The 21,691-nt window shown below is 35.5% G+C and overlaps 1 protein-coding gene across 2 annotated transcripts; it reads right to left on the bottom strand.

Annotated features, from left to right (window-relative positions):
* Nucleotides 1-18,657: 18,657 nt before the first annotated feature.
* On the bottom strand, nucleotides 18,658-21,191 carry LOC104889182 (uncharacterized). Of its 2 annotated transcripts, none has more exons than XM_048641563.2 (4): nucleotides 20,642-21,191; nucleotides 20,470-20,519; nucleotides 19,755-19,891; nucleotides 18,658-19,595 (listed from the first exon to the last, which is right to left on the bottom strand). In XM_048641563.2, the coding sequence occupies exons 1-4, from the start codon at nucleotides 20,816-20,818 to the stop codon at nucleotides 18,907-18,909; spliced, it is 1,053 nt and encodes a 350-aa protein (XP_048497520.1). In that variant the 5' UTR covers nucleotides 20,819-21,191; the 3' UTR covers nucleotides 18,658-18,906. The 2 variants fall into 2 exon arrangements, with proteins under 2 accessions (XP_048497520.1, XP_010672640.2); XM_010674338.4 differs by having other exon boundaries at nucleotides 18,658-19,589; nucleotides 20,642-21,189.
* Nucleotides 21,192-21,691: the final 500 nt, after the last annotated feature.

Here is a 21,691-nt window from a genome sequence, read left to right as displayed (position 1 = left end):
GGTATATGGTCGATTTTATTTTAATATGGATTATAATTAGCGTCCGCCTTTTCAGACGCTAATTAATCAAACTCAAACGTTAATTACCGTCCGGTTAAAAGTCGGACGCTAATTTTCGCAAAACGGACGGTAATTTGCGTCCGCTCCATAGACGGACGCTAATTTTAGAAAAACATACTCTAATTTACGTCTGATTGTTATCCGCCGGTAATGTTGATTTACCGTCCGCTTACGGTGCCAGACGGTAAATTCAGACGCTAAAAGTGCGCATTCTTGTTGTGGACGAGGAGGAGAGAGAGGGAGGATCTGCAGCAGCGAAGGACAGGGAAGGAGCGCGTGCCAAACCCGATGTACTTCGATCAGACAACCTTCGAACAATTTCCGACACCGTTTTCTTTGTGCGAACCTTCGAGATCTTTGAGAGACGAAAGTGAGAGACAAAGAAAGGAGGAGCAAAAGTGAGGGTTTCTTTGAGATCTTTGAACGCAAAGCAGCGGCATGATTTCCGACGGCGGCGAAGGAGAGAGAAAAAACGAACCGACAGCGGCGAATGAGAGAGGAAAAATGAACAAACTGGCGTGAGAGGAAATGAAGACGAGCGATGAAGACAAGGGACAAAGACGAGCGACATAAGACGAGGGACGAAGATGAGTCGTGGTTGCTGGGTTATGAGAATGACGAGGGAGGAGGAGATCATAAGAAGAGAGGAATGAAGAGAGAAAATGTGAGAGAGTGAAAGGATAAGTTTTTGCTGGGTTTGCAAGGTTTCAATTTGGGAAATGGAGGGATAGTTTTAGAGGAGTGAGAGGAAAGAGAGTGACAGGATTGAGAGGAAAGAGAGTGAAGGAAAGAGATGAAACAACGCTTCTCTTAACAAAGAAACCCTAGAGTGTCTTTTATTATTAAATTTTAAAAGTATATTGCTGCGGTATTTTAGAAGAACCGCAGTAATAGGTATAATATTATTAAAATATTATATTTTAATATATTGTTGCGGTTCTTGTCAGAAATCGCAGCAATATGTCTGGTCAAATACTGACATTTGAAAAGACATAGCTGCGGTTTCTGACAAGAACCGCAACAATATATTAAAAAATTATTTTTTTAATATATTGTATTTTTTAATATATTGTTGCGGTTCTTGTCAGAAACCGCAGCAATATGCTGATTTTATCTTTTAACGTGATATATTGTTGCGTATGGGTAAAACCGCAGCAGTAATCAAATATTCTACTAGTGTATATTGGCCCAATTGTATTTTGTTTGCCAAAATTTTAAAAGAAACTAATAACTTATTTGCTTTTAATGCTTTTTTTGGTGAAAAGGGTACTGCAATAAAATTAAGTTATTGTGTCAGACAGCTCCACGGAGCAATTCCTACCAAGAGTAATAATACATTCCACTAAATATGTTTCCATACAATAACTAGGTGGTGAAGGGAAAAGCCTAGCTACTCTATTACAAATTTCCAAATCTTCGTTCTTGCTACAATGCTTGGCCATCCTATTCGCTATTTGGTTGAGGTTTCGGTTGCAATGGAGGATCTTGAAACTATCAAACTTTCTGCCTAACTCCCTGCATTTACATAGAACATTAGTATAGATGTTAGTTTGGGTTACTTCCTGGTCAAGGAGGTTAGTGGCCACTTTACAATCGGAAAACAGGACCAATTTCTTATAACCATGAGTGATCAGGGCTAAGGATGAACTCTCCTAGATACCCTTAAGCTCGGCTAATAGGGCATCTTTCCCAAAGGTGGTCTTAGTAAATCCCGGAATCCATCCCCTCCCCCATTGTCTCTTACTACCCCTCCAATCACTAAGCTTTGGTTATAACTTCTAAAAGATGTATATACGTTTAGCATTACCCAAGATGAAGGTGTATGATTCATGAGACTAAAATCGAGAGCATGGTTTGCGTTAGTCTCAATTACTTGATTTGCATGCATGAAATCATGGGTGTTCCTTCATGCTAAAGAGGCAATAGTTTAAGCACTTAGGGGGTTTTTCAAAGGCTTAAAAATAACATGATTTCAACTTTTCCAAATCTCAAACAAAGAAACGGGAAGATAATGTGCCAGGCTATATGGCGGAATTCCGATTTTGACTTCAAATTCTCTTGCATCCAAAGGGTGATTCCCTAGTTTATTTGTGGGACAAAAGCGAGAGCTAAATCCTACACTTTTTGAGTAGTGAGGCAAGTTTGTACTATATGATGAGAGTCTTCCTAGTTAGCCATGTACGTCTTGTTCATTAAAGTTTGATTTCGGATTCCTATCCCTCCATAGGGTTTTGGAGTAAAAGTCCTCGTTTTCCCCTACAAGATGGTCATTCTTTTTTTTTTTTTTTGCTACTCATCTCCCTACAAAAAAATATTACAATCTCTATCTAAGTCTTTAGGAGTCACAGCTGGAAACAAAGTAGCCTGCATGTAGTATGCAGGAATAGTCGCAAGGGTGGAAGATATAAGACACAACCTACCAGTTCTAGAGAGGTATTGAGTTTTCCACTTTGCAAGCTTCCCTTTCATCTTATCAACAAAAATTGAACTTGATTTTTTGTGGTCTTTTATGTGATAAGGGGAGGCCTAGGTTAGATCCTAAGTCTTCATTGTTATCTGTGTTCAAAGTTTGTCGAAAAAGCTCTTTGTGTTCTCGAGGGGTGTTTGGAGAAAAGATAAGACAAAATTTACTCTCATTTACATTTTAACCCGACATAGCACAAAAATGTCTTACAACCTTACGAACTACAAAGACCGTGGCTTCATCTACCCTCCCAAAAATCAATAAATCATCTGCAAACGTTAATTGGGAAATGAGTACTTTGTCTTTCCCTACCCAAAAGAGATTATCATGTGAGAAAGAGATTCAAGACATATGTTGAATAGGTAAGGTGACATAGGATCACCTTGCCTAAGCCCTCTCAAGTGCTTAAAAGGGTCAGATTTCCTACCATTTTTAAGATTGAGGATGGTGATTGGGAAATACAGCTCATGATTAGATCAACTGAAAACACACTTAGGTTTAGGTTTTGCAAGCATGATCTCGCAAAACTCCATTCAATCCTATCATATGCCTTTTATTTCTAGGTCAATCTTTAACGGAAACCACCATGTTTTACCCTTTTTCTTATTCATTGAGTGCAGGATTTCAGAAGCAACAACAGTATTCACATATGTCCTTTTACCCTTAATAATATCCAATATGGAATCAAGGGCTTGAGACGATTGACTATTACCTTTGTAGCAAGTTCATAGAGAGTATTAAAAAGGCTAATGAGATACAAGTGTTTGACTGTTTTCGGAGGATTTTCTTTATACTTTGCTATAATGTTTTCACGCGTGACATATTCCTCCCAATTCTAAAACTCAAATCCTCGTTTCCTTCGTCTTCCTGTTCTTAGCCTCCCAAAAATTTCAATCTTCCCTATTTCTATTACAGCTATAATCCCCAATTTCTAAAGATAAAAAAAAATGCCGCCATTTGTGAGTTTAATGGAACTTTCATATTCCTTCTCAAGATCTCTTTGATTTTCAAATTATAAATCAGAAGTAATTTAATTATTCAACCATGAGCAATCAATTTCCAAAATCCCAGCTCTTTGTCTCATCAGTCTTCTCCAATTTTCTAGAAATTGGCTAATGTTCTATATTTTTGATTTCTCCTAGATCTTGAAAGTTGAAGGTAATTTCTAAATACTAAAAAAATTTACTACTTAATTGTTTTTTCTATTTTGATAATCTGAAGTTCTGGCAAATTAGTTAATATTTACAAGATTTGGCTCTTGTAAATCGAATTAGATAATTTTCATTATTAGTTGGGCAATTTTGATTGTGATTTATGCTTACTTAAAATTTTATTCCTCAATATCTGGGTATATGTTTACCGGTAATGTACTAATGTGGCATAAAGCATTTTTTTGTTAGTTAGATGATATGTTTTTACTGTTATTCTATAATATGTTGAATTGTTAGAGCCTTAGAGGTGTTGATGATTTTATATTTAAGTTATGAATTTGTCGGAGCTTTGCCTTTTAGGTAAAGCTTCGGTGGTTTGATTGGTTTTGAGTGTTATATAAGCTGCGGTGCTTTGTCTTTTAAGTAAAGCTTCGGCAAAATGATTTTTATTAGTTGTATGGAAATTTGACTTATGATATTTGTGGCGATTTTTTTTTTTACGTTTTGGGGCCTCATAATTTAGTTTAGCACATGTCATACGAGACGGTCATGTATGATCTAGTTTCTAATAGAATAACGAATGAGAGATTTCAAATTACACACAATGATGAGATTCGCATAAGAACAACAATTTTTTTCACAATACACTTCTGACAAAATATTTTAATCCACCATATACTTTCGCACTTTTTAGAATTTATTCTATAGCCCCCAATTTCTTGAAAATACATCAAAATGCCTTAATGCTTAATAGTGATTTGCTATGTTAGTCATTAACCCCTAATTGATCTAATTAATCCATTAATCCTTAATTACCCCTCTCCTAATCTCTCTCTTTTCCTTCTCTCTCCCCTAACAACAAACCCAGTTCTTCTCTCTCCTCCAACATTAACACCACCACGAATCGAATTATCCAATCAGCACCAGTACACAACCACAAATTAAATTATCCAATCAGCACCAATACACCACCACCGCTAACTTCATTCTCTGTCCTCTAAATTTACAAAAAAAATGTTCGGCTTAGTATGATCGGTGAAGTACCATGTGTTGGCGATCTTGACAAACTTCTTTCTCTTTCTTTGCTCCACTCTCTATCCTCATCTCCCCCTCAATTCGAACCTTGTCTCCACCATCCCCACTAATTTTTCTGTATACACTAGTGGAAAAAACCCAAGGGGATGTGGTCAAATGTGGGCTTTCGGATGCGGTTTTGGGCCGCAACAGGTGGGCTTGCAGCAGGTGTGTAAATGAATCTGATGCGGTCCAAAACCACATCAGAAATGGATAATCTGATGCAGTTTTAAGGGAAAACCGCATCAGATTAGATTAAAATCTAATGCGGTTTGCCGAAAAAACCGCATCAGATTATGGTCTTGGCGACAAGGTTTTGGACCTCTAGGTGTACAATCTGATGCGGTTTTCTCCAGAACCGCATCAGGTTTTTAATATATAAATATAATATATATTATTTCGGCCCAAAATGACATCCACTTACCCAAAGTGGGTTTCAATACATGTGAAGCTAGTTTAGTTGATTGCAATACATATAGTGATCCTAATAAGAACTAAAAATGCCATTACATGCGGCTAAAAGTGAGAAATCAAAGAATTTTAGCTTGAAAAGCCAAAATCGGCCCAAAATGACATCCACTTACCCAAAGTCGGTTTCAATACATGTGAAGCTAGTTTAGTTGATTGCAATACATATATAGATACTAATAAGAACTAAACATGACAATACATGAAACTAAAAGTGAGAAATTAAGTCAAGTCACCTTCAAAAGCCAAAATCTGGAATTTGATATTGAGAAGTCGAGCCTTTTGCCACCTTCCTATGAAGTTTCAACCATTATCCTTTCCCCATGATCCGCACGCATGTAATTTGTCGCTAACTCCACATCAGTGACATTGGCGTCTGGAATGGTGAAAGGCGGGGTGTCTTCAAAAGCATCATACTCCTCCTCATCCTCAACATCACCTACTCCAAGTATACTTCTTTTTCCCGGGACAACAATTGACCACTTTTTATCAGAAGGGTCAGTTACATAGAATACTTGCTTAACTTATGATGCAAGCACGAATGGCTTTTCACTTTCACGTAACCGACCCAGGTCTACAAAAAGTAATTCCACAAGGGTCATCTCTTCTTATGTAGCGCCTGTTATAATCAACCCACTTGCATCTGGATAAGCAGACCGTGAAACCAGAGTAGTCAAGCTTCCAAATATCCTGAACCCGCCCATAGTATATCATTGTAGCATCAATAGGAGACGTGTCTTTGGCACTTGCATACTGTGTAGATGATGCCTCTACTAAAACGCCACTATTCTGCAAAGATCTCGATTTTTCATCTTGCTAGCCACGTAAAAGTTTCTGAAACAGTGGAATCTACTTTACGCATTATCCGGTTATGAAACCAATCAATAAACGTCTTATTATGCAACTGCATCAATGCTCTAGCCCCTTTTCCTGAATTCTGATCACGCAACTCCTCCATATGTTCATCCAAGTAGGGATGGACTTGTACCATATGCTGCAATACAAATAAGTGTGCTTGTATCCGCATTTCAACAAGAGGTACAATCCTTTTGGAGCCAAGTGTACCTTTACCCTCGAGTATGCCCTCGTGTCGAGATGTAGGAAGTCCAATAGGATCAACGTTACTTAAGAACTCGGCCACAAAATTACCGACCTTTTCACTCACAATCCCCTGAATAATACTTCCTTCTGGTTGCGCTAGATTCCTTACTTTATCTTTCAAAGAGCCCATATGTCTCTCAAATGGATAGCACCACCTCAAAAACACCGGACCATATAGCTTAATCTCTCGAACTAGATGTACAACCAAATGGACCATAATGTCGAAGAAAGCAGGTGGGAAATACATCTCAAACTTGCACAAAGTCTCTATCACGCCAGCCTAGAGAGCATCAAGCTTCGACGGTTGTAACTTTTTGCTACATATAATATTGCAAAAAGAACACAACTCTGTTATGGTATGTCTCACGTGTTTCGGCAATATCCCTCGAATTGCAATCGGTAAGAATACTTGCATCATTACATGACAATCGTGAGACTTCATACTCGATAGCTTTAACTCACCGTCTAAGGTAACAAATCTTTTCATGTTCGATGAGTACCCTAATGGAGCCTTAATGTTGTACAAAGACTCGAAAAAAATCCGTTTCTCAGCTTTAGATAGAGTGTAGCAAGCCGGAAGCAAATAGTTCCTATCATCAGCCGACCCTTCTTGAATTTCCTCTTTTTTTCCCTTTCCTTTTCCTTTGCCAGACACTTTCTCTTTTTTCTTTCTTTTCTTAGTGTCCCTCTTTTGAGCCCATAGCTCTGGTCGAAGCCCCTCACTTTCCAGGTACAGTCGCACTCCCCTTTGCTATCCTTTGTCTTATGTGGAATATTCATAAGTGTCCCCAGAATTGCGTTACATACATTTTTCTCTATGTCCATGACGTCAAGACAATGTCTAACCTCTATATCCTTCCAATATGAAAGTTTCCACATAATAGACTCCTTTTTCCAAAGTCCCTTACCACCATCACCCTCTCCTTTGCCGAATATCGTTTCAATACCCTTGACCTGATCAAAAACCTCAACACCAGTCAATGGCCTACGAGCAACCCCTTCCTCAACTGTTCCATCGAATGCCTTCTTCTTATTACGATAATTATGGTCGCGTCGAAGGAACCTTCGGCTCCGCATATAAACTTCTTTGTGACAGGTAGAAATGTATTTAGATTCCGTGTCGTCGATGCAAATTGGGCATGCTTTCTTCCCTTTGTTCTTGTACCCGGATAAGTTCCCATAAGCTGGAAAGTCATTAAGAGTGTATAAAAGAATCGAACTGAATGTGGAAACCTCATCAACATGTACATCATACACAGAAACTCCTTCATCCCACATTTTTCTCAAATCATCAACAAGTGGTTGGAGATAGACATCTATGTCGTTTCCAGGCTATTTCGGCCCTGAAATAAGAATCGACAACATAATGTACTTGCCTTTCATGCACAACCAAGGAGGCAAGTTGTATATAACTAGAAGAACCGCCATGTACTATGTTGAGAACTAAGATTGCCAAATGGGTTCATCCCATCCGTACATAGGCCAAGCCTCAAATTTCTATCCTCGGCACCAAAGGTCTTATGCAGTCGATTGATACCTTTCCACTCAGGAGCATCAGCCGGGTGTTTGAGAAAATCGTCCTTTTTCCTTCTTTTTGCATGCCACCTCAAGTTCTTAGCATCTTTCTTGATTGAAAACATGCGCTTGAATCATGGTATAATCGGAAGATACCACATCACCTTTGCTGGAGGCCCTTTCTTATCACCAACCCATGCGCGCCTATAACGAGACTTCCCACATCGAGGACACTCATCCATATCCGCATATTCATTTCGATATAGCACACAATCATTTGGACAGTCATGTATCCTCTAGTACTCCAAATCGAAGGGACACATCAGTTTCTTTGCATAGTAGTTTGACTTCGGTAGTTCATGGTCGTCCGGCAACATATCACCAAATGCTTGCAACAAGGAAGTGAAAGTTGAGTCACTTATACCGGCTTTCGTCTTGATGTATAAGAGTGTTATCACGGCCGTCAGCTTGGTGTGGTGTACCTCGTACAACCGGGATACAATGGTTTCCGAGACGCCTCGTCCATGCAATCAAAGATACGAGGCCGTTTCCCAGCATGATCATCCACCCCCTCCATCATCTCCTCGATATGGTCCCCATCATCATCATCATCATCATCCTCAATATTCTCATATTCGTCCTCGAGGTTCTTGTCATTTTCAATGACATCAAATTCACCTCTTTCATGCACATCGTTAACAACAGCATTCCCACCATCATATATACCCTCCGCACCGTGCCAAACCCATACATAGTAGTCTTGCCTAAACCCACGACAAAAGATATGCTCCCTCAGCGATCCAATGTTACTAACGATCCCCACATCGCCACAATCAACACAAGGACAATAAAACCCCTCAGTTCCCGTTACAGCCTGATGACTTAATGCAGCATTACAAAATTCAAATACCCCACCCACGAATTCACTTGTGTCACGACTACCATACATCCATGCGCGATAAGTCTAATTCTCTTTGTAATCTAGCTTTCTCACATAATAAAATATTCTCTCTCTACTCGTGGACATAGCCAAATTGGTGAACCACGTAAATCTACTGTCTGATTTTCATTGTTTTGCATTCGTTATTTGTTTCTCTTTCACGTCTGTCATAACAATATACCTCTTCCAATCATTGAAGCTAGAACCATTGAAATTTTTCAGAAACTAGTTGCACACTAGTAGAATCTGATGGATGAATGTAATATGGTGAAGCAGGATTCAATGAATGATCAGTGTTTGTGTTTTTGTTGTCTATGTTATTTGATTATGTGTTCATGTTGTTCAGTGTTTCAGGCATTGGATTTCATGATTTTAAGTAAGTAAAAGAAAATTTTCAGAATTATGATCAGAAGTTTGAAGAAATCAAAGGAAAAATCACATGATATTTCACATATGAATCAAAGAATCACTACAAATTTCAAAGAAATGGATCAAAGAATGTCATAAGTTCTGATGAATAAAAAATGAATCAGGAATAGATTTCAATGATTTAACATAATCAATCGAACAATCACATTAACAACAAGAAGTAACAATTCGAAATTATCACCAACATTATTCTTCAGAGAAATCAAAACCTCAATCAAAGAAATGAAAATTTCAGAGAATTTGCGCGGAAGAAATGAAGTAGAAGAGAAGTTTAGAGAGATCTTACAGCGAGCACTGATACCATATTAGAAAGTATAGATCAAGATATATTGAGTAACATTCATGATCTACCATTTATCTTTGAGAAAGAGAAAGATATTTTATACAAAGAGATGTAGTAGTAATAGAAAGGATCTAAGATAAAGAGATAAATGATGATACAGCAGCTGAGCTCAAGTGAAAGTAACTAACTATACAAAGTATTTACAGAGCGTAGAGTCTAGTGTGACACAATAGAGAAGGACTCTTGTGTTTTGCACTCTCGTTTACATGTTTTTTTTTTTTTTTTTTTCACCCGGTTCACCCTTCGGGCTACATCCGGATCGAGGCTAAGTTCGGGGTGGTTAGGTTCCATTCATCTCCCAAGCGTGTTGCGGGGATTCGAACACAGGTTCGTCCTACCAAAGCCAGTCCCATCACCACTGGGCCAACACTTACTTGGTCTCGTTTACATGTTGTACATATACCATATATCCAACAACCTTCAACTAGGTTTCTCAATTCCCAAATATGAGTACCAAGGTAGTCTTAGTTACAAAAGTAGACCCCATCCATAATCCAGATGATGTATATCATAAAGATGATTAAATTGCAGTGAATTATTCAGCTAAGGTTATGTTGATTTACTATTTTTCTGAGATGACTTGGATTTGGTTTCCAAATATTAGTGGATAAATTAAAGCCAAGTACCTCACTGGTTCATAATGCCTTCGGACCCAGCAAAAGTAATAAAAGCAAACAAAAATCATAGCATATCCCTGATAGCAAGAAGAAAAAAGACTAATTCAAGGACATTAATTCTTTTTATAGAATTGAAAGTTGGGCCAATTTTCCACTTTTTGCGGTACTTCTATATGTATCAATTTCACTTCTAATTTTATTTGTGCAACCATAATACATATTTAGAGCAACGCAGCTGCAACTGTCAATATACACCACACCAACTTTTAAAAAACTAATAACCTTAATTCTATAGTGCTATATATATACTTCTTTTTTTGAAAGAAATAGTGCTATACTTTTTTATAAACTTATATTATGAAATACTTCTAATAGTAATAACAAAAACATATTTAGATATTGAAAGTGGGGTGGTTTCCCCCTAGCAAAGTTTTATAGAATGGTGTCACGGAGTGCATGCCTAATGCTGCCAAGTGCCAAAGATCCCTTATCCAATTACTACATCTTTTTGGGCTCTTCATTTCTAATTGATTAGACTACATCATAGTTTTAGCTAGCCACCACACATGTTAAAACATGGTTTATTTTTTTTTAATTAAGAGAAATAATTGGTTCAAAAATCAATTTACGTTAAGCTACTAGCTTGTAGGATATACCAACTTTGATTGGGTACAAGGCTAAATAGTCCAGAAATAAATTTCCAATATATTGTTAGGAAATGAGGATTTGAATCCTAAACAATGCCCTGAAATTCGAAGAGGTACTTCACTGAGCTACATTGAGCTACCACTTCTTCCTCGTTAAAACATGGTTTATACGCACACATGTTATGATGTTAAAACATGGTATACACGCAGACATGTTATAGCATGGTTAAGATTTCTTTCAATTTCTATAAATTGAACTACTTCTCTACAGTTTCTTTATGTATAAATTTTTTCATATTTCCAAATTGAATTGGTTCCCAAATTAAAGGAACTCATCTTTAATATTGTCGTGTAACTTTTTAAAATTAATATATATTCCACTTATAACCTATATAATTGAAACATATTATGTTTTATCTCGAGAGTGTAAATATATCCTTAGTAAATTTGCTTTAGTTTAAGGTTAACTCTCTTCACCTTTTAAATAATAAATCTCAAGGATGGCTATGTTTCATGTTCGATCCAGTCTAAAGATATAAAACATAAAGTAAAGTCAGATTTGATCATGCCAATAATTAAGTTTAATAAGTTTGATTGAGACAAATTCATGGAAAGATCGAGTACCCTAAATTGGATTAAATAGTCATTTCAACTATGCTCATCTTTTGTCATAAAAGCTTCCATAAGAGCTCTTGATCAGTCTCAAGAACCACCTATTCTGAAATCTAAATTAAAGAGTTTACTTGACATTCTATGCTGATTAACAATATAATAGCATGCAATAAAAAGAGGCTTCGATCAGAGTTATACAATGTCAATGGAGGAGAGCACACATGCATCAAGTCCGTTATGGCTTCAAGTTTCGACCACAAACCAAAGTTTACATCAAAATTTCTTGTTGGTTTTAGCTAACAAAAGTTGAATTATAAGGGAGTATGAAAAGTACAGAGCAAGTTAAATAAAGTTTACATTCTTTTTTTTTTACAACGAGAAATCGTACAAGAAAAGTAAAAAGAGAAAAATCAACATGAAAGGAAAATTGGACAGCCGATAGAGTCTCACTAACTCATGAGCTGGAGCAACATCATTCATGTGAACCTTGACAATATAACACCAAGTAAAAAATCTTGTCGAAAATCGAATATCATTAATCGTATGTCGTAACAAAATGTCTTGAGCTGTAGAAGATTGCAATAGTCGAACAAGTTGAGCGGAATCGGTGTAGATCAGGATACGTGAGAGAGTAGTGTGTCGCGCGCCCAAGATAGAGCAAGGAGGCATGCTCTAGCCTCCATGTGAAGAGCGGAGGAAGCTAACAACCTTTGAGCGTGGCTGGTTGAGGTAGCGACCCTTGGGAAATGAGCTACCCATGCGACCGCTCCTCTTTGTGTTTGCTTGATCCATGATCCATCTATCCTAAAGAGGGCTCCAGAGGAGCCTGATTATAGCAACCAAAGGTGGTAATGAGGAAACTGGGGGACAGGCCGCCATTTATTAGAGACCTATTAGGCGGTATCGTGGCCCAGGAAAAAACTAAATGTTATTGTTGTTTACCAACCTCAATATGTTGTTAAAGTATTTCAACTATGGCTCAAATACGTCTGAAAACCTAATCGTTTCGAGTTGTCCAAATAACCCACATGGTGCCAATGTAGGCACCCAAGAGAGGACTATGGATACCTTCTGAATCCCTCACTCTACTAATATATTGCAAAAGCCACTATTGGTTTTAGCATTGTCCATATAGGGAATTGACATATTAGAAATAGACCAAGCTTCCAAAGAAAGAGGGCATTCTCGAAAAAGATGGTGACGATATTCAATGTCACCCATATAGATAGGGCAGGAATCTGAAGCAGTACCCGACGAAACAAATTCTCCGAAGTTGCGAGACTATTCTACCAAAGCTTCTAAATAAAAAAATTTCCATTTTGGCATGATGTTCATGCTCCAAATAATGCGAAAGAAACGCACATACAATGGAGTTGTCATACTACAAATATCATTTTGATGTTGCTTAATAATAAGAGCGCATGCAGATTTGGTAGAATACTCACCTGATTTTGTATGTGGCCAATATAACTCATAAATAAAGTTTTCATTCAATGACTATAAAGTTATAGTAATAAAATGGGGAAAACAACCTTCCATTTGCAAGAGATTGTTGGTAGATACTAGCAATGTTATCAGGATCGGGATCCTACTTTGAATCGTAAAGGTTGGTAGGATCATAAGATCCTACAATATAGGGTAATTAGTGATAATTATGCTATAATGTAGTCAAAAGACTCATGTTAGAACTTTACACGCATTAATAATGATGTTTTTCGTTCCTAAATGGTGATAGTAGCTAAATACTCTAAGATTAAAGTAACATGCAACCAGAAGCTAATAGGAGATATATACTATTTTGAATTATTTTGTATGACCAGAAGCTAATAGGAGATATATACTCTAAGATTTTGTATGATAGAATCGGATCATAGGATCGTAGGATCGTAAAATCGTCTTATGATCCTACCATGTGAATTTTGGTAGTTGGCTAGGATCGAAATATCCTATTAAATTAAGATTCTATGTAGGATTAGGATTGGAAAGGTCCTTCCATATCGTAGAATCGTAGGATCGTAAGATCTGGATCGAGATTTTAATAACAATGGATACTAATGCTACACAAATGCAAATTACAAATAGAGGTGTTTAATTTGACCACCTTTATTCTACGAAATTTTTATAGTATTAGAACTAGTCAGTTCCAAATTTAGAAGCCGCCGTATCCAAAAAATTGTCTGATATTAACTTTAATTTTTTGTTTTAAAGGAGAGAGTTAATATAAACACGTGATATGATATGTTTACTCATCATTTTCATATAAGGTTTATGGTTTATTTTTCCTTGGGGGTAGTTTGAACTTTGAAGGCAGACTTTCCTTCAAAATATATAGAGAACTAAAAAGACACTAGCTTTGAAAATATATGGATCACCCTAAATAATAAGGTAAATTTGATAATAGTGAATCCTAATAATGAAAGCTATCGATTTCACGTTGTTTCCATTAGTTACGTTAAAAAATATTCAGATAAAATTTTATTTATATTTTCAAAAATGTCATTGTTATAAAATCTAATATTTCTAATATTTATTGAGTGTTTATGGCGGCATATTAAAAAATCTCAATATAATAGTTGAACCATATACACTTTCAAAGAATCACTGTCATTTCATTTATCAAGTACTTCTTGCACTTGTACTACTTTTAAACGGACTTACTTATTTGTGGCAATTATAGATATATGGTCGTCGTATATCAAATGAATATCAATGAGAGAGAGACAATATTTTGTATTGCCACAAGCATAGGATCATGTAAACCCAATATTGCCTAGAATGGAAGACTTCAAAAGTATTAGGATGATGTTGATGTTGGTCATATACAAAACCTTTTTCAAGACTAATTTTTGGTAAAAGTTATAATCCTTCAAATAGATGACATAAAACACGGAATTCCAAATATTGTCAAGCTACTCAGGTACTATACTCTACTTAGAGATGGCCAACAACAGTACGGGTCAATCCAGCCCATCCAACCCAGCCCACTTCGTAGGCTGTGTGGGCCGGGTTTGCAAAAAGCCCGGTCCAACCCAGCTCGAACCGTAAAATTGGTGGGTGGGTCGTGGGCCAAATTTCTTGTGCCCAGCCCGCTACTAAAACCGCCTAGTCCGGACCACGAAACCCATCCAGCCCGGTCCATGAATCGGACCAGCCCAGTCCAAGTAAATATTGAACCAAATTTTATATATTTTAATCAAATTGCATATATTATAATTTAATCAAATTTTAAAATGATGTAATTTTTCATTTATATTAATAATTGTATATATTTTAATTCATTTTAAAGATTTTATGTAACAATAATGAATAATTTCAATGATTAAATAATTTTGAAAAAAAAAATTCTCATGCTGGCTCGTCAGCTCGGTCCAGCCTACTAGACCCACGAACCCCCAGAACCGCTTACAGAACCGTGAAAACTGGTAACAGACCAGTGTGAGCCAAGATTTTTCAGCCCGCGGACCATCCCGCCCAACCCATGAATTTCACGGTCCGGTCCTGGGCCGTGAAATCTCAGCACAGCCTGCTAAAGCCCACGATTCGGCCCGCCCAACCCGCACCAATGGCCTATACTAACTCCAGTGGTGAAAAAAAAAAGTGATTTTTCTCCTCTCTATGTATGTTTAATGATTTTCTCCTCTTTATGTATGTTTAATATAGTTGATGCCAATATGCCATTACTTGATTGGTTTCGCGGGGGTTGGCTTACGAGCTATGACAAGAATCGAGCGTTTATATTGTTTTCTTTCTACTTCCTAATTTCTTATATGTTCGTGTAGTGGTGTATCACTATGGACATTTGGGCAGGCACATAACATTATTAACGAACAGCTTAAGTTTTTAACTTCAACCATCAACTTAAACTGTTGATTGAGTTGGTCCTTTGACAAACATAACATCAATTGCCTGTGTTCGATTCTCTATATCCCCTAACCTAGGCAATTAAGCACGTAAATAGTGGCAAGGCCTACTGTTATACCAAAAAATATTTTTTTTCCATTTTCTATATCAAAGGAAAAACAATCTTCAGCCAAAAAGATAAATAGGTCTATTTTATGGAGTAACTTACTATGCAAGGTTTTCATTAGTTTATTTCGTTCCTTTATGAAGCATTTGGTATTTAATCATGGTTAACATATTAATTGCTCTCTTCAACCTGTATAAGATAGATCAGTAAAAAGAATTCATAAGCCATATAAAATCTCAATTTGGAAAACTGGTTTTTATTAGTAATAGTTGGTTTGAAATTGCAAAAACAAAATGGTCTAGATTAGGAAATATAAATCTTGCTTATTGAAAACTTGTATTGGGACATTTACTAGCATTTGCTCTTTGCAAATATAAATCCTGCTTAGTAAAAACTCGTATCGGAGACATTTAGAGGAATGTCAGCTCTAAATAATACTTCCTCCGCCTTTATTGATTCTAGCATTTGCTCTTTGTGCATTTGCCAATGCATAACTTTGAGCAATTATATCTTTAGTTAAGTGTAAGTAATATTATAAAAAAGTTGATATATTTTGAAAATATATAACAAGAAAAATACTGTTAACAAGATCTCACATGACTATATATTTCTTTATATATAAATAATACAAGATGGCCAAATTAGAATTTGTGGATAATGTCAAAAGTCAAATTAAAATGGTAGAACTAAACGAAACGGAGGAAGTACTAATTAAGTATTGTCGATAGACACTTAATCTTTTTCCATTTAGAAATAGTTGCACCATTTCATGTTTTCACGCTTGACCATACATGATTTCAAACATTACTATCTTCAATTATCAATAAGTAAAAATAATAAAAAGTTGATTATAAGAGATATACATTGAGACAAATATAGCTAATAAGATCCCACATGACCATGTTTTTCCTAAATAAAATATAAATCACCAAATACAATCAAAGTAAAAGATGTAAATAATAAACACTATGCAAATGGTACATCAACTATCTCTAAATAGAGGAAATTCGTACTGAGCTATTTGCTCTCAAAATCCCCAACTACCAATTATTTTCTGCTAAATGATTCTCCAGTGACCAAGAAAGGCATCCAAGAAAATTATCATGACCTAATCGAATATTTTTTTCATGTATATGTATTTAAGGTTGTAAAAAAAAATATTATTAGAAATTGTTGTGTAACCACCAAAAATGAACAAAGAGAGTATTACATACCTATTATATATAGTATGTATGTATGATAATTAGGGTGAAAGTTATTCGGATAAAATTCAAAATTCAATCCAATCCGAATTAATAATTCAGACCGGATTGGATTTGTATTGAGATTTGTTTGAAAAGTTGAATTTTTAGATCGGATCGGATTGAGGGTTTTGGATCCAAAAATCCAATATAATTTAATAGTAATACGCCTTGTATTATGTATCTGGATTGGGTTTAAATGCTTAATTGTTTTTTTTTATAAAAAAAAAGCCTACTCCATAGCACAATAGACATAGCACTTCAACCTTTCCCCTAAAACCCTAACTGCACTTAATTCCTCATTTCCTAAATCTACCAAGCTGCTGTTGTGCTTAATTTATTTGATCGAAAAACTAGAGTTTTAAAAAAAATCGGATTTTCGAATCGGATTCATTCTAGAGTATGAAAATTCAAATTGGATTGGATCGAATTCAAACCTTAATTGATTTGGATTCGGATTGAAAAATTAAAATCTAAATTTTGCTCGGATTGGATTGGATTAGGCCCTAATCCAAACCGCACAGCAAACTTTCACCCCTAATGATAATATATGAAGATTACGTCGTATTTTTTGTTGTTGCTACTTTTTTTTTTCCTCGCGATATTCAAGTAAGTTTATTGAATTTTAAAGTTACTTTTAGGAAAATGATTCTAAAGACAAGTTGATCAATGATGATTGCATAATATGAACCATTATAAATTTTAGTATAACTCAAAGTTTCTAATTACTCCCTCCATTTTTTTTTGTTGCTACATTTTACCATTTAAACATGTCTTTTCTTAGTTGCTACTCCTTCCGTTTCATTTTACTGGTTACACTTTGACATTTTACACTATTCACAAATTGCACTTTGACCCTCGTTTGTGATTTATACGTAAATAAAAACATAGTCATGTGTGATATTGTTAGATTCGTCTTAGTACGTATTTTATTAATATGTACATTTTATAATTTTTACAAATACAAAACTAGAGATATATATCGTCAAAGTTTTGCATTGGCATGCGTGAAAAGTGTAATTGTGTAGATTAATATGAAACGGAGGGAGTACATTTTACCATTTAAGTATGTCTCTTCTTAGTTGCTACATTTGCCAAATATTTCTTCTTTTAGTATGTGGTACTCACATATTATTTACCTTTATACCCTTATTTTTGTCTTCATCAATCAAAAAGACAACTACTTTATGCTTTATTGCTCTACTTTTCAATGATCCCACATATTTTCTTGATCTGTATGTTCAAGTAAATATAGCAAGTAAAAAAGATGAAAGAAGTAAGAAACTAAAAAAACACTTCTATATTTTCCAAAACCCACTATTTCACCCATGTTTCTTCCCCAAATCCTCTAAATATGTTATAACGGTTAAAAATATGTTATTCTTATAAGTTTTAAAATATTACAAGTCAAAGTTGTCCAATTTTGACAACAAAATTCAAAGTAGGAAGGACAATGAAAAATAGATTGTAGAATGGACAATAGTGGAGAATGGAACTAAACGAAAAAAAAATGATTATAACAATATTTGGTTGATTGAAATAACACAATTGGTTGATTATATCATGAAAGGTCGTATATAAAATTCCCTTCATTTTGTAATTAATATGCTATTTGCTTTTTTCAAAGTTTAACTTCATAAAATTTCGCTAGTATATGTATACTATAGTGATATAAGATTTTATTTAAATTCATCTTAATGTGTATATATATATATAAAATGCCAACTTTTAATAATTTAAATTTATACATAATTAAATATCTGATTTATAAAATATATTTTAAAAACAGTAGACGCGTAAAAATGAAAAGTGTATTATACGTACGTTGGATAAACTACGAGCTATACTCCGACATTAACCAGGCCAAAATCAAAGACCAAATCATCAAAATCATGTCATCTAAAACTAATCTGCACCACACACATTTTAAGAATACTCTAAAACACGTGAAACATAAAAGCGACAACTACAAACTACAAATTAACCAAATAGAAACTAATACATAAAGTTGCACCAAACATCACGCAATTTACTATAAAGTTTCTATTAACTCCCTCTTATATAGTTTATAGTTATATCACCCAACATGTATTACAAAATAAACTAAAACTGCTTCATCGTCCATCATTCATTCATACAAAACCACAAGTGAAACTGCACCAAATATCTCCATGTTTAATTTTAGAGTTGCACCATAAATTTACTTATATATTATACACTATATATTCAGTATCAAGCAGAGATATATAACTCTAACCTGAAAAAATCCATAGAATCTCAGTAATGATCTTGATGCTGCTGCATAGTTTCATCTCCCACAATCTTACTGATAGTATTTGTCTGACCCAACAAACTACTAAGTGATCTAGCTTTAACAACTCCAAGTTTCACCCTCTTATTCCCAAACGAGCTCATCCTTTCCAGCTTACTCTTCTCATTGTCACAAGAATTATCTTTCTCAACGCGGCCTAACGCGAAATTACTCGTATTATTTTGGATTAGGCTGTTGATCTTCTTCTTGGAAGCAGCTCGAGACTTTAAACTACTACTAGTACTACTACTACTCGTCATGCTTCGAAGTCTTCCCTTCCCTAAGTGATGCTCGCAAAGAGAATAACCTACAAGTGTAGGTTGGCAACATCTCCACCCTCTCCCATTCACTCGGCTGCACCTTGATCCTTCCATTATTGTGTTACCTCTTTTGCTATTGCTCTTCTTTGCACTCGTTAACACCACTACATTCGCGTTACTATTGTTGTTGTTGTTGTTATTATTATCGTCATGGATGGTGCTTTGTTCGTCTTCTTTGAGGTTGCGCTTTGTTAGGGTAGCCGCGTTTAATTTCTTGTCGTCTACTATTATTGTAGACGAGTGTTGTTCAATTTCAACAAAGTCGTTATTGAAACTGATCCCTCTTCTCTTTTTCAGTGGAATTGCTTTATCTCCATCGCACCACCTTCCTAATACTTGTAATGACATTACACTCACGAGTCACAACCATATATAACAAATTAACCACGCACAAAACTATAATCTTCAAGCTAAGATCCGTCAACCAAAACAAAAACTAACATTTACAAATGATATAGGTTCATTGATCTGTAATCTGTAATAAGTTTATTTACCTTTATTATTGGAGAGAGATAAAAGTCCATTATTATTATCATCATCTGCTGCTACTGCTAAGTCTGCTACTGCTATCGCTGCACCCCTTGTTGTTGTTGTTGTTGTTGTTGTTGTTGTTGTTGTTATGCTTGCGTTGCTAAATATCGGAAAATCCCAGAAATCAATAGCCACAAACATTAAAGCCCAAAATCAACAAATGTGGAAATAGTTATGGACAAATTTAAGATGATGGTGGGTGCAAAAATATGTAGGGAAGAGAAAGAGAGAGAAAATGCTATTTGATGGGGACCATCGTCCCCATGCTAAACATCCACCGCATTGGTGTTGTACAATAACCCTTTTTCTTATTTTTATTTATTTATTTATTTTTACAAATATTATTTTTTGGTAGATAACCAAATAAAAAGAAAATAAAAAAAGAGTAATTGAAATTAGATGGGGAAGGTATGGTGGTGGCTCTAACCAAAAGCTGATAATAAACTTATATGTATACAGTAAATTCCCACTTATGAATTATACTTCAAAGTATTATTCCTTTCTTAATTTGCCCTTATATTTTCCCTTTTATTTTTTGAAACAAGTACATATTTGATCATCAAAGTTGGAAACAATTCTTGGTGCAAAAGAAAAAACATTTTAATTACTCCCATTATTTTTACTCTAATTAGTTAACAACATAATTTTTCATTATATACAACAAAAAAAAATCCTTACCTTAAAACATCATTACTTGCTTGTATTCCATCATCACCTCCTTCAAATCTCTGGAAAAAAACATCCACAGTAAAATACTGCACGAAGTAATAGTAGTGCAATTCCACCAAAACATAATAATAATAAAAATTACTATAGAGTAAAGAAAGAAGCAACAACAACAATAACTTACTGTAGTATCATCAGAAGTATTTGCAACGATCAGACGGCGTAGATCGGAAGCGGAGGTATAATCAGCACCTTGTAAGGTTACCATGACCGGTGACCGGCTGAAAAGGTTGGGATCTGAAAGGGGTACTGGAGATAGAAGAGAAAGTGGCAACGGTACCTTTCTTTTCCTAATCCTCATGTTTTTGAAGAAGTGCAAATAAACACACAAGATTTGATGTGATCAGATTTAGGGAGAAAAACAGGTTAATTAATAATTAGTGCAATAACAAATAACAATGACAATAATATTAACAAAATTATTTAGACGGCTCAAGAATTTATATATACTTCAACTAGAAGAAAATGCAACTATTAATTTGGTTGATTGATTGATTTATTTATTTATTTAGAGAGATTTATGTGTAGAATAATATAGAGGATGAATTTGTTAATGTTTGAAGAGGGCAAGCTAGCTATGAGTGGGAGTTTTTAGAAATAGTGTTTGTTTGTTGAGGTGGGTTTCTCTCTCCTACTTTAAATTGTTGCACCACACAACAAATTATAAAGAGAAGAGAGGAGAAATGGTAGTGTATGGGTGAGGGGAAAGGCACGTGCGAAGAAGGTAAAAAGTGGGGGGATGGCACGTGTGCAAGGTAACTGGCTGAAACGGTAGCCGGTGGAGTGGACGGAATCAGATATTGGGAGGAGAGAGAAAAGAGTACGGTAGATGACAGGGTGGAAGACGTGGACTGGGAATACAAGATGATGGGAGCAGAGGGTTAAATCTTTTTATTTTTAACCCGAATTTCTTTTTTTTTTGGGTTTTAATTTAACTCTTTAGTATTTGAACTTACTTTATTTTGGGTTTGGGTGGGCCCTACTTTTAACAACGACCAAGATGCTCCGGCATTGGTATGTAAAAGTATTGCTCATTCGGATCCGCGCATAAGACCCGCTCATTGCGCTACCAATTTGTTTGTACCCCAATTATTTTTTTACCCCAAAAGAATTGTACGTTGATGGAGGAAGCAAATAAACACACAAGATTCCTAATCCTTCAGTTGGTGTTTTA

This window comes from Beta vulgaris, chromosome 3 (assembly GCF_026745355.1).
Source record: "Beta vulgaris subsp. vulgaris cultivar EL10 chromosome 3, EL10.2, whole genome shotgun sequence".
Classification (NCBI taxonomy): domain Eukaryota; kingdom Viridiplantae; phylum Streptophyta; class Magnoliopsida; order Caryophyllales; family Amaranthaceae; genus Beta; species Beta vulgaris.
Note: the sequence above shows the minus strand (reverse complement) of the source record. Positions and strands in the feature narration are given on the sequence as shown.

Excerpts from the sequence above, each read along its gene's own strand:
- LOC104889182 (XM_048641563.2), bottom strand. The coding sequence starts at position 20,818 with ATGAGGATTAGGAAAAGAAAGGTACCGTTGCCACTTTCTCTTCTATCT. Across the intron at positions 20,520-20,641 it reads ATACTTCTGATGATACTACA|AGATTTGAAGGAGGTGATGA; the intron begins GTAAGTTATTGT and ends GTTTTTTTCCAG. Across the intron at positions 19,596-19,754 it reads ATCTCTCTCCAATAATAAAG|TATTAGGAAGGTGGTGCGAT; the intron begins GTAAATAAACTT and ends TGTCATTACAAG.